The sequence below is a fragment of the Hypomesus transpacificus genome, chromosome 9, assembly GCF_021917145.1.
Source record: "Hypomesus transpacificus isolate Combined female chromosome 9, fHypTra1, whole genome shotgun sequence".
Classification (NCBI taxonomy): Eukaryota; Metazoa; Chordata; class Actinopteri; order Osmeriformes; family Osmeridae; genus Hypomesus; species Hypomesus transpacificus.
In genome coordinates this window covers 20,644,101-20,656,835 of record NC_061068.1, presented here as the reverse complement: position 1 = coordinate 20,656,835, position 12,735 = coordinate 20,644,101, and the positions used below count along the sequence as shown (strand labels likewise).

The window sequence follows — 12,735 nt, the reverse complement described above, 5'->3', positions numbered from 1 at the left end:
ACAGGGTTCACTTGGCCAGGTACACAGAAGCTCCATAGATTTAAGACACTGGTGTCAGCCGCAGGTGAAGTTTTAATGCTGTCTGATTTTCCACTGCTAGAATGAGCAGCCTTTTTCAACCCCCCCACTAACACACACACGACATGCACACAGTTGCTGCACACACAAACACACTAGATGGGACATACTGAAGGAAATCTCCTCAGCTTTATGAACCTCTGTTAATCCTGTGGAGTTTAACACTGATCCTCATTCAGCCTACTGCTTACCTGTAACTGTAGATTGCATACTATTGGTATTAGTAAACCTGTTTGTCAAGCCTGCACGCATTAACATGGTGTTTTAAGGCCCATAAAGAGGTTCAAATTACCTTTATGATGATAGTTATTAGATGTTCCCTGTATTATTCACATTTTTCCACCTTAACATTTGGTTGAGTGGTCTGTTGATTTTGCATATGCTGATGCTGATAGTAATTCCAATTTGGGAACAGCATGTCCATATTTGCAAAGTCCAAATCAATAATACCCAAAGCTATTTACAATGGAAGGATAAAAGACGACAGGTTTGCTAATACAAACTAAAAAGTACTTTAAAATTGAAAGTACCATGCTATATAAACAGAATGCATCTCTCGCAAGTAGAATCAACTAAAGGCATATGATAAGCATAAGCATCTTATGTTCATGGAAATGTTTCTGATATCTTCCTGTCAATCACAAAACCTATTGAATCTCCTGATTTCAACATCAGAGACTGTGGTCTGGTTTTATAGCTTATGTGGGCCTTTGGGGGGGGGGGGGGGGGGGTTTGGGCTAGAAATATTGGTCCATAGTACTTATATTTAACAGTCCACCCACACGCTGGGGCATCACCAGTAGCCTGGCTGCCAGCCCAACTTCTCCCCGCCCCCAAAAAAATTTGGTCGGGAAGTTGGGTCTGGAGGGTCTCGTATTGGGGACCAACTACAGAAAACCAGAATCTGGGCAAACCAATTAAATTGCCGGGCGGGCTTTATAGGATGATGGACAGATGATCAACAGTAACGTAATCACCCACGTCAGAAAAGAGCTGTTGAATTCGTTTTGAACAAACCTGGCTACCGCTGGAGATCTGGGATGTTATGATTCTGCCATCGAGTCTGTTTTAGAAGACATCGACAGCGCATTAATTTTAAAAGAGGAACAGAGAGACGCAATCAAGGCATTTGTCAATGAAAAATATGTTTTTGCCGTTCTTCCTACGGGATTCGGTAAAAGTTTAATTTATCAGCTGGCCTCGATGGAGTTGTAATCCTAAACGGAGAACTTGTTCGTATATGCATTGCCCTTTATTCTTTCGCTCAAAAAGGTTGACCGTGTGAACAAGTACTCTCCCTACCCTTAAATTAATTTTACAACACCGGCAAAAATCGTTTGTATTCATTCTTCAAGCATACTTCAAGTCTGCTTGTAGTTTAGTTCTGTTGACAACAACTATGCGGTGCTTAACATACGTCACATACTCTGTTGCTCTGATTGGTTGTAGATCTATCCAATTGAGCGAAGAGGCATTTGTTTTCCAGGCTCGTTTGAAACACGCCCTGTAGTCAAAGCCCAACGGAGAGTTCTCAGACTCATATTCTGACTAGAATTATGAGTATGACAACGTCAGGCTACATCACCAGAACATTTGGTCCCTGATGAGAAAATATTCCACAGTCATCAGCCATAGCCATGTAAGCCCCATCTAGACTGTTCTGATCTACAGCCGTGGCCAAAAGTATTGGGAGCGACATACATTTTGTGTTTGCAAAGCTTGCTGGGCCTTGGCATAAAATGACTGCTATCATAATTTCAGTAAGTCATATCAGCACAGAGGAAAGTGTGAAGTAGTTCTAGCCAGGTGAAATCACTATCATTCTGATTGGATTTTACGAGCAGATTGACTGCGTAAAAGAGGGGACATATGCATATGTAGAACATTTTCGCCCCAAAAAAGCTTTATAAAATATGAAATGTGCCTTATTGTATTCCAGTATTCTATAGAAACATGTACGGTGGCCCTTAAGTACAGTGGCCGACGTGCAAACGCGCTGCAAATAGACAAAGCACAAGAAAATTGACAAAACACAAGCAAATTAAGAAAACATAATGTATATGACACATGCGCAGCATTCAGCAAACGCGCTGCCAAATATAGAAACGTGCTGCAAATACACATAACACAACCAAATACATAAACACGCCGCAAATATAGAAACGTGCTGCAAAAAGGAAAGCACGCAAACCCCGAAAACAAATGCAAACAGAAAAACGCTGCATCCAGATAACACAACGGAAGTGCTCCAGGCCTCTAGTGGGAGTGCTAAGTGGAAGAGCGTGTTTTTGAACCAGAGGACAGATGAGAAGTTTGTTTTGAATAAGGGGACCAAAATCGAAGTAAAAAAGGGGCCTTAAAAAGATTAGTATTCATTTTTACATGTGCCCCTCCTCTTTTACAGTTTTTCAAAAGACTTACTTCGATGTTGGTCCAAACTTTTTATATGCTCTCTCTTTCTCTCTCGCTCCATGGGGCCGAAAATCAAGATGTTCCACTTGGATCTCACCATAGAGGCCTGGAAAACGTCCGTTGTGAAAACTGGATGCATAATTTTTGGTTTGCGTGCTTTCGTTTTTGCAACGCGTTTATGTACTGCAGCGTTTTTGGTTTGCGTGTTTTCGTTTGTGCAACGCGTATTTGCAGCGTGTTTATGTATTTGGTTGTGTTGTGCGTATTTGCAGTGCGTTTGCTGAATGCTACGCATGTGTTGTCAAATTAATGATGTTTTCTTAATTTGCTTGTGTTTTGTCTATATGCATGTGTTTTCTTAGTTTGCAGCCCGTTTGCACATGTCGGCCACCGTACTTAAGTGCAAAACACAACGGCAAATAGGAAAACACAACGGCGAATATAAAAACACAACGGCAACTAGCAACAATGAATTGCTTTTCGCCGTTGTTTTCCTATCTGCCGTTGTGTTTTGCACTTCAGGGCCACCGTAAACATGTGAAAGAATTTGGCTCAAATACTGAACCAGCAAACTTTGCAAAACACATTTGTCATTGCCAAAACTTATGGCCATGACTGTAGGCATGGCCACTTGAATCATTATCACTTTCCTTACTCCGTCTGTTGATTCAAGATCACAAATTGTTAATCCTTTTTGGCACTTTTCGAGTTGCCAAGTGGCATGCATCTAAAAAGTATTATGTTTGGAAGCAAAAATATATTATATATATATATATGTATACATATAGTTCACCAATTGGTGTTCTCCCAACTGTGGGCCTGTCATGTGATGTAACAAAAGTAAAATCCTCTGTAACTTGAAGTCTGGAGGTGTGTCATGGTGATCATTTTAGTGGGTAATTAGGTATTATGATTGGATTAAACCTGTAACCCATAATTGGAGAGAAGAGATCCGGCTACGTATCATGGCAGCATGTTCCCCCATGTTCTTGGGAACTCAAATTCTTTGTTGCATTATTGCTTCATAGCAAGAAGGGTAAGGCAAGCAAAGATCACAGAGCCTCCCCACTAAAGCAAATGTGTTTCCCAAGTGACAAGGGCTCTGTTAATACATTGTTAAGATCACTGTTTCCTAATGTTTGGGGAGATCAGCAACTGAAACCCAACTCTTATATTATCCACTGAGAATTAATTATTTGTTGATCAAGCACAGGGCGTTTATTCATGAGTCTTACCCATGTCTCCCCCAAAACATTGTAGCTGTGCTCATGTCTTAATGTGTTAAGATATCTGCATTTATTTCTTTTTAATTGTGCTGTAAATGAAAATAAAAACACTTGCTAAAGCTTAGTGGCCAATATGACATACAACTGAGTGAAACACATTTGATTTAACCGTGGAGACACTTTCTTTAAATCTACAAAACTCATACAGTATTATATATTTAGCATATTTTACTATTAAGTTTGGTGGTTTGGTGTACAAACAAACATCCAATCTTCAAGTGTAACATTTTTGCTGTATTAATGTTGTAATAATGTTTGGTACTAGCTGAATTGGAAGTCTGACTCAGCATCACTGTGTTTAGTGTCTCTGTGAGATTTACATTTAAATAGTCATTTAAATACAGGGACATTCCCCCCGAGGCAAGTAGGCCTCTGAAGTGCCTTGCCCAAGGACACAATGTCAATTGGCACAGCTGGGAATCGAACCAGCGACCTTCTGATTATTAGCCCGATTCCCTAACCGCTCAGCCATCTGACTCCTAGCTACACCACTAGGTGGTTTCACTTATATATATACTAGACTCTCCCTGTGTATCAATACCCATACTACTAAACTATTTAGTATGTCAGAAAAATATTCAGTATGTCCCAACATAGTATATCAAATACAGTATGCCAAATATACCAGGATGTCCTATTGTATCCAGTTGCATGTATGCCAGCCAGCATGCTTTTCTTGCTATTCTGACCCACAATCCTGTAGGCCTAAAGTAGGAAGATAACATCACATCAACTGAACTACATACATTGCATACGTGGTTAATAGGTGGCAGTATGTCTGACAGTATGTCAGCTCAGCGTTTGCTAATATATATTGTAGGCCTATATTTGAAAATATAGAATGAAGCACCATTTTCTTTTACAACAATATGGACATTTTGCTCTACAAACTGAGATGGTCATCTGAGCTGGCGGATCGAAGTTCACAGTGCAATGTTATGGCAAAGTAGTATGTCTGAATTGTATGCATAGGTAAGCCTACTGCATGCAACAGTAGACCTACATACTTTGTAAGGGAAGCAAAGTATGACATCAGTATTTACATCTCAAGCGCGACCACTACCAGCTACACCAACGAAAAGCACATTTACGAAGGACAAAACTTTGTCCAAACTTTGGACCAATTGAAGTTCCGGGAGTCTCCCGCATTTCAATAGCAAAAAGCCCATCCCGGAAATGAGTCTCTGCAGGTTGGGATGTCGGTACCTTTCAATTATGGCAAAAAGCGGACCACCTCGTCTGCTTACAGGTTATCTAAATTCTATCTTTGACGTAAGCAAAAATTCTAATTGGTTTCAAAATTCAGCAAAATAATTCTGAATTTGATGAAAATTATATTTTCTACAAAAAGCGAGTATTTTGAGCAAGGTTCAAGAACAGAAAAAATACTGAGGAATGTCGTTTTGCATAGGCTATTTTGACTTGAGTTCATAAAGTCACCGGAGTACCAAAACGGAAATACAATACCACCAAGATCCACGGGGGCCTTTGCTTTAACCCGAGGAGCGAGGGGTGGGGTCTTGAGTTGGAGACGGTCCATGATTGGACTGCTAAATAATACGTCCATGGTTCAGATAGGCTACATTTGAGTGAGGTTATTATTATTATTGTTTGCTCTCTGTCCTTACAGTGGTACGTGACAGTGGAGCGAGTGCTACGCGACAGTAGCTAGTGGTACATGCCAGTGCCTCCACTGGCACGTGACAGTTACTGTTCTGTTGATAGGGAGTAGCCATTTTAGAATGGGAGAACAGCCTATAAAAGATAAGTTAAACTGTTCGTGCTAATAGACTCCAAACCATACTTTTGATCTCTCATTACAAGCTCACAATACAAAGTAGTCGATTTAGACATTATATTGCATATAGTGTAATGGTATGACTTTAATGTAAAGCAGACTTGTACATACAAAATGAATTAGTTACAAATTATTTTACTCAAGAGTAACTGAATTTAAGCGTGCAGATCGGCCACCATTGTAGACTCTCCTACGTCTCTAATGCACATCGTTGTGTTGTTATCAGCGCTTCCTAGTGTCGTATATAATTAAATGTAATAACTGAAGTCAATATAGTTAGCCTACATTTATATTTCGATACTCTTGAGTAAATATATTTGTTAGTAATAGTTCATTATTTTGATATGAAGAACCATGTCAATAAATGACACCTGATAATTGCAAATGTACTTTCTGGGTTTTTTACATCATTTTAAAGTCGACCTGTGTCAAAAAGTGATATGAGAGAAAATCCTTTTGTTCGTAATGACGTTGTGAATGTAAATGTCAGTTTAAGTATAGACCAATTATCACCCTACGTCACACAACTGTCAAGCAGGCTCAACTGCGAATGTCGGTTGCAAAAGACAAACTTCTCCCCGGTCTATTACACTTGGAGTGTCGATCAGGTCATCATAAACTCCTCAAAAAAAGTTCGGAAACGTTATTTCAGTCGATTATTCCTCCCCTTCAATAATACCAATTGGTATTGTATTTTATATATCGTTGGAAAGCCTGATTAGTCACCTTTACTACAAGGTACAACTTGTAAGGATCGTGCATTCATGGAATGAGAAACACAGCTAACTGTGTGGGTAGCGGCCCCCAAAAAAATGACAAAATTCCCTGCAATATTCTTCTGTTGGTATTCAAGCTCGTTTTGAAATGCTTGGTGGATTGGATGATTGCACTTTCCCACAGCAATAAGGAAAAAACAATACATGGACTGCGGTTGCATGAAACGACCGGCAAGAGTAGCCGCTTGCAGTCGGGGAGGAGTTGAAAACAGCTCTGCGAAGTCGGACATTCCAGCTTCTCGTGGTTTGCTGCGTTGATGTCAGTCATGGCCGATCAAGCGCTGTTTGCTTACTTTACTTTATTTATATTTTAACTTGGTCTTTCCGTTAGTGAGGAGGCTGACTAAAACCCTTTCTTCAACACATTTTTAATTCAATTAAACTTTTTTGAGCGTTGGCGAATATTACAAAACACGCGTCAAAGTTGTAGTGTGAGTCTGGCCAATCATGAAATAGCTGTGTCGTCACTTGAACCCGTGCAATTGCTCTTGAGAAAATGCGCTCGGCTACACAGCCGGCAGTTCTCGAATCGATCTCACGGTACTTTGATGGCGACGTCACAGTGACGTATCCTCGGCGCCGTCTCAAGTCGGACAAAAAGTCTAACCAGAATACACTGTTTCAAGTCAGCCGCCTGCAGCGCCGCATGAAGTCGGGTCATGTCGAACGCACCTACTGACATGTAGGCTACCACTAGCCTATAGGTAGGCCTCCGTTCAACTTCATGCAGCGTCTGCAGCCGCCTGCAGCCCGGCTGACTTGAAGCAGCCAATGGCATACTCAGATTCAAGGCAGACGCCTGCAGCCGGCTGTCGGCTCCGCCAGCGCTGCATGAAGTCGGCTACTGTCACATACCACTCGCTCCTTTGGCACGTACCACTAGCTTCAGTACAGTAACGTTTTGGTTGTAACTGCCTCTTTGTCCTTATGTGATTTAATTAAAATCAGGAAATGTATATGGTCTTGCAATTGATTCGGTATCAATGAATATGAAAAGTATCCTACAGACGATGTTAGTCTTTTAAGTCTGCGTTACCATGGAAACCAAACCAACCCTTACAAAAAAGAAGTATTCTTCAAGTTTATTTTGTAAGTATACTTAGTATAAAAAGTATGCTATTATCATGTTATTTAAAGTATACTAGCAGTGTACTTATTTATATACTTTTTTTGTACTAAGTAAACTGAATTGGCCCACTTCTTGGGTCATTTAGTACACTTTAAAGTACACTTATAGTGTATTTCAAGGTTTACTTTTGAATACTGCAAAGTAGCCTGTGTAGTGCACTTTCAGTTCATCAAGTATACTTCCTCAAGTACTTCAAAGTATACTTTGGGAAACTCTAAAGTAGCCTGTGTAGTGCACTTTCAGCTCATGAAGTATACTTCCTAAAGACCCTCAAAGTATACTTGACAATACTTTCAAGTGCACTTACATTTAATGTAAGAACTTCAGGAAGTAAACTTTTTAATTTAGTTTTACTATTACTTATTAATGTATTTAAATGTTTAGGGGCCCCTCAAACGCCTCAGATCTTAAGTCACTTATTAGAATGGGGCCCTCGCGACATTCCACTACAGATTCTTAGCTGAAAGAAGTTATTCACTGCTTAAGCACATAAAATAATAGATTCCAGCTTATGAAATGCAACAGTCATTTAACTCATGGTTACAATGGTAAACCAGCACAACAATGACAATTACCACGCAACAAAACACTGGATTTTAAGCAGACACATTTAAAAAACGAAATTCATGAAGTTACATTTGTATTTCGAACAAACGGCAAACTTATCAACAAATGTTAACACTATTTACCGCCTTGCATCATGGGAATTTACTAGCCAATGAGCTACATTATCTTCATTATTTCAAGTCGTTTTTCGTTCTTCAGTCAGTTTGACAGTATAACCTTCAAATGCATAATGCAACCCTTCTGTCTGCTTCTTTCTCAAGTAGCTTTTTCGTTTTTTTTCCATTAATACTCCAATTGATAGTTATTAGTATAAGATTATAGGGCTTCAGAATGTTTTGGCAGTAATCAAGGTTACAGCTTCAATACCAAAAAAGATTCAATGTGCAATGCATAATAGATTTTCATAGACATTAATAATTATAATGAGATGGATCTAAAAAGGTTTACCTGTAATGTACTTAAAAAAAATTGGACTGTTTTTGCTGTAAAATAATAGAAAACGTACATCCTACTCCAGAAGAAATGTAAACCAGTTTCTTAGCATACTTCTTAGAAGTATATCAAAAGTGAACTATTTTCAAAGCATACTTAAAAGTACATCAAAGGTGAACTATTTTCTTAGTATACTTCTTACAAAAGTGAACTATTTTCAAAGCATACTTAAAAGCATATCAAAAGTGAACTATTTTTTAAGTATACTTCTTACAAAAGTGAACTATTTTCAAAGCATACTTAAAAGTATATCAAAAGTGAACTATTTTCTAAGTTTACTTCTTAAAAGTATATTAAAAGTGAACTATTTTCTAAGCGTACTTCTTAAAAGTATATCAAAAGTGAACTAAAAGTGTACTATCCATATTTTAGTATACTTATAGTACTATACTTTAATATACTTATTTTTTGTAAGGGAATACAGTACTGACACACTGTATTAAATGTGAAATTATGTTATTCATAGCCGATCATTTATACGATGTTATGTATGCTGTATGCATGATGTGTCCCTACTAACTTGTTAGTTTTTAATTAAAGTAGGCTAGCATAATTTGGCAGTTTGTTTAGTTTTAAAGCTGTTGGTACAGCCAGAGAATAGCTGTAAAAACTGTCCCTTGAAATGTACGTAATTCGTCAGGGACAAAAAGCAGGAAGGGCACAGTAGGCTAGCTCTCTACCATCAGCTAACAGAAAACGTATCCAGCTTATTAAATCATACGTTGACTATAAAACAAATAAGACTTTTATCCGATATGCTTGACAACAGTGAGCTTGTTACTCTGCGAAATAGATTTAAGAGCAATGCTGAAGTTCTATTGCAAGGAGTTTCGGCGGTTGACAACGATGAAAAGAGTAAGTTCTGTCATCCATCCACTCTGTCAAGACTAGCGCGGTGCGTCCCAACTACTACAGTACACCTACCATACTATTTAGTAACATAAACATTATCTAAATAGGCCTAGTATGGGTATTGGGATACAGCGTAGGACTCCCACGTATATAGTTAGGCTACTAGCTGACTTGTCTTAGTAGCAATATACTGTACCTTTCCCACGTATATAGCAAGGCTACAGCGTGTCTAGTTAATGCATTATGCCATTAGCTGGTATAGCTAACGTAAACTAGCCCCAAGACGAAGTCCGTAATTAAGTATTCGTGTCGAAACAAAAAAACATGGCTTGGTGATGCATTTGCACAGTGTGCAACATTTAGCTGACAATTATGCAGTGAGCAAAGAGGTTTAGTAGACGGATTTGACAGTGGACACTTGTCTTGTCTGAAAGCTCTAACTGGGCTTCCTGCCGCTGATTCTTGATTGTTTTGACTGTGTGCAAACGCTGTGTCAGCACTGCAGGCAACATGATATCTAGTCTGGTTGCAAACTCTAGCCTTTTGCACTGTAACCATGATTCAGTCTGTTGCCAGTGTAAACTGATATTGCACACAAGACCACAGACTGAACATTGGCCGGATATTTGGGCTATGATTTTTCCCCCCAAGCTGATTGCCTTGTATTTATTATTTTTAATTTGAAGTTATTAATTATCTTATTGAACACCATCACTGAGCAGCCTGCAACAGTAGCTGCCAACAAGTTGGCATTTGCTAAATTCCAGATTAGAAACTTCCAGTTGCATTAAAATTAAGATTTTGTCCATGCTTAAGGGCATCAAGTTCATCCCAAACCTGAATTCCCACCTGGACAGACCTTGTAGCTTAACCACTTCACCAGCCAACCGCTGTCTATGATACATTTAATCAACTGCTCAACTACTAGTCTTAATTATAGAGATTAAAACCTCTCTAACAAGTAATTTTATAGCCACAAGAACCCTATTGGTTTCATCTTGAAAGCTCTTTAAACCTGAAAAGTGACGATTAAACATATGACTGAAAATTATTATTATATTATGTTGGAAGTTCAATACTTTTATTGTTGTAATTGTAACCCTTTAATGTCATCTTACTTGGAATTAATGGCAGCTCTTTGCTTCCGTGAACTGAGGAGCCCTTCATCAAATCAGAAAGATGAGAGGCTATAACTAGGTTATCAGAGAGATTTGCCTATCTGATATGCCCTGACCTCAACTAGATGTATCCAATATAAAGTATTTCACCTAGACTATTGTAGATGAAGTGTGACTTCAAGTGACAACAATTTCAGTAAAAAATAAGTTTGACTATGATCATTGCACAGTATGGCAAGTCATTTGTGACACTTCAAACCGATTTGTTTTAAGGACAATTCATAGCATCACCTGGCAACGATGCACTTGTTATTACTGCATGAAATAGCAAAGACACTTAGGATTATTCTACACATTTCTGTAGGTCAAGAAGAAAAAGATGTAAAACCCTTACCTCGTATCAACCGCCACTCCATCTTCTGGATAGTGGCGTCTGTTTGCCTGACTTATTATGTGGATTTCCTCAGAGTCATTGTGGAGAACGAGGACATTAAAAGGTGATCATTTGCCCAGCTATTGTTAGCTTCTGTCAATGTTTTCCATATCTTTTTTTTCCCACTGAATTCCATTTGACAGCTTCAAAGGTATAGTGGGATGTTAACTCAGTTCTTCATTCAAAGAACATATTTATGTTTGTTTCCAGCTGCTGGTTCAATGTTGGCCTGGTTCTGTTTGGAGTATGTCTTTCCTTGGCTACTTTCTCCATAGTGTATCTGGAGTGGTACAAGGGGATACAGCACTATGACCAGGTGTACCCTGCCATTGCCCCAACTACGACCGCATCTTTCATTGCTGCATCATGCAGGTAAGAGACTCCAGACTTATCATATAATACTGTATGAGCAAGTTACACCTCTGCATTGTTTGACATAGGGACACCTCAATAATTCCACCACTGGCCACCATATCTGTAGTTTTCATCTGAACGCTAACCAACACAAAAACTCAACTTCAATTAAGACTGCTTGACTGAGCACTATTAGATGATTGGCAGAATCAGAATTGCCACTCCATACTGGAATTACAGGTAGTAATGATTGATTGCCCTCACTCACTCACTCTTATTTTGTTCCCCACAGTTTTAATATTGCACTCTGGCCTGTGTGGTCATTCCTCACTCCCATAATCCTGTTCACCCAATTCATGGGAGTGGTGATGCTGATATCAATGCTTGGTTGAAAAGTAAGATGTAAAACACGTTTGTAATGCAATTTATAATATTTATTGAAATTCATGCAGCACATGTATTTCAGATGTTTAAATACAGTAAAGACAAAGCTAACTTCATGTAATCAAACAGTCTAAAATAGAAAACCCATGAAGTATTTATATGTCTATTTGTTTTATTGAAAACATTTCAGCATCTACAACACTATTGTCAGTAACCACTTAATGCTCTTAAGTATTGTTTGTGTACTGAAACAGCATACAACCTGAGTTACCATTCAAACTTTATAAGTTTCTAACTGTCTCAACCTATTATTAAATATGGATTTTTTCGGAATTAAAGATGTTGTGTTATTCCATTATCTCAAATTCTGTCAAATCATTTTTGACTGATGTTTGTAAAACTTACTTGCAAAACAGGCATTTTGAAGAATTGTTCTTATTTTTCTTGAAACCCAAACTGCAGAGCAAATGCTTGACTAGTGTACCAAGGCCTGTATTTATCTACTGTATTTGTGAGAAGGCGTAGTATCAACAAATCTTTTTTAAATGCTCAAACTTGCGGACCTTTTACATTAGGGCTTTTATCATCATTTGAATGTGTCAAAAATTTTACAGAATTTCTCATGGAAGTTGATTATAATGTTTTCTTTTGCCCGGGAATACAGTATCTCCAGGCGGCCTTGTTGGTTTCAGTCTTGCTAGTATACAAGGCAACCTCGTATTTGTAATGTTTTGGCTGTTAGCTAATGACTGTAAGTAGCCTACTCTCTTACGCATTTAATATTTACTGTTTGAATGTAGTATATAGTGTGTATATACATTATATATTTAAGCAATAAGGTACAAGAGGCAGTACTTTATCGTCAATAAAGTTCTTGTTCAAGGGTGTTGTTAGGCCCGCTGTGCAGCAAAGGGCCGGCAAACCCTGGAACACAAGGGCGTAGGTTTGGTCTCAGCTTTGGTAGGGACACTAATTTGAAAAAGAAATTTGGGTTTACGTACTCGCAACATCATTCAAAACACAACATATACAAAATACAAAACTGTTTAATAAACA

At 38.5% G+C, this 12,735-nt stretch overlaps 1 protein-coding gene across 1 annotated transcript; it reads left to right on the top strand.

The window, feature by feature from the left end:
- The first annotated feature begins 9,156 nt into the window (after window positions 1-9,156).
- On the top strand, window positions 9,157-12,037 carry tmem128 (transmembrane protein 128). Its single transcript, XM_047025301.1, has 4 exons — window positions 9,157-9,393; window positions 10,873-11,005; window positions 11,152-11,313; window positions 11,588-12,037. The coding sequence occupies exons 1-4, from the start codon at window positions 9,294-9,296 to the stop codon at window positions 11,685-11,687; spliced, it is 495 nt and encodes a 164-aa protein (XP_046881257.1). The 5' UTR covers window positions 9,157-9,293; the 3' UTR covers window positions 11,688-12,037.
- The last annotated feature ends 698 nt before the right edge of the window (window positions 12,038-12,735 follow it).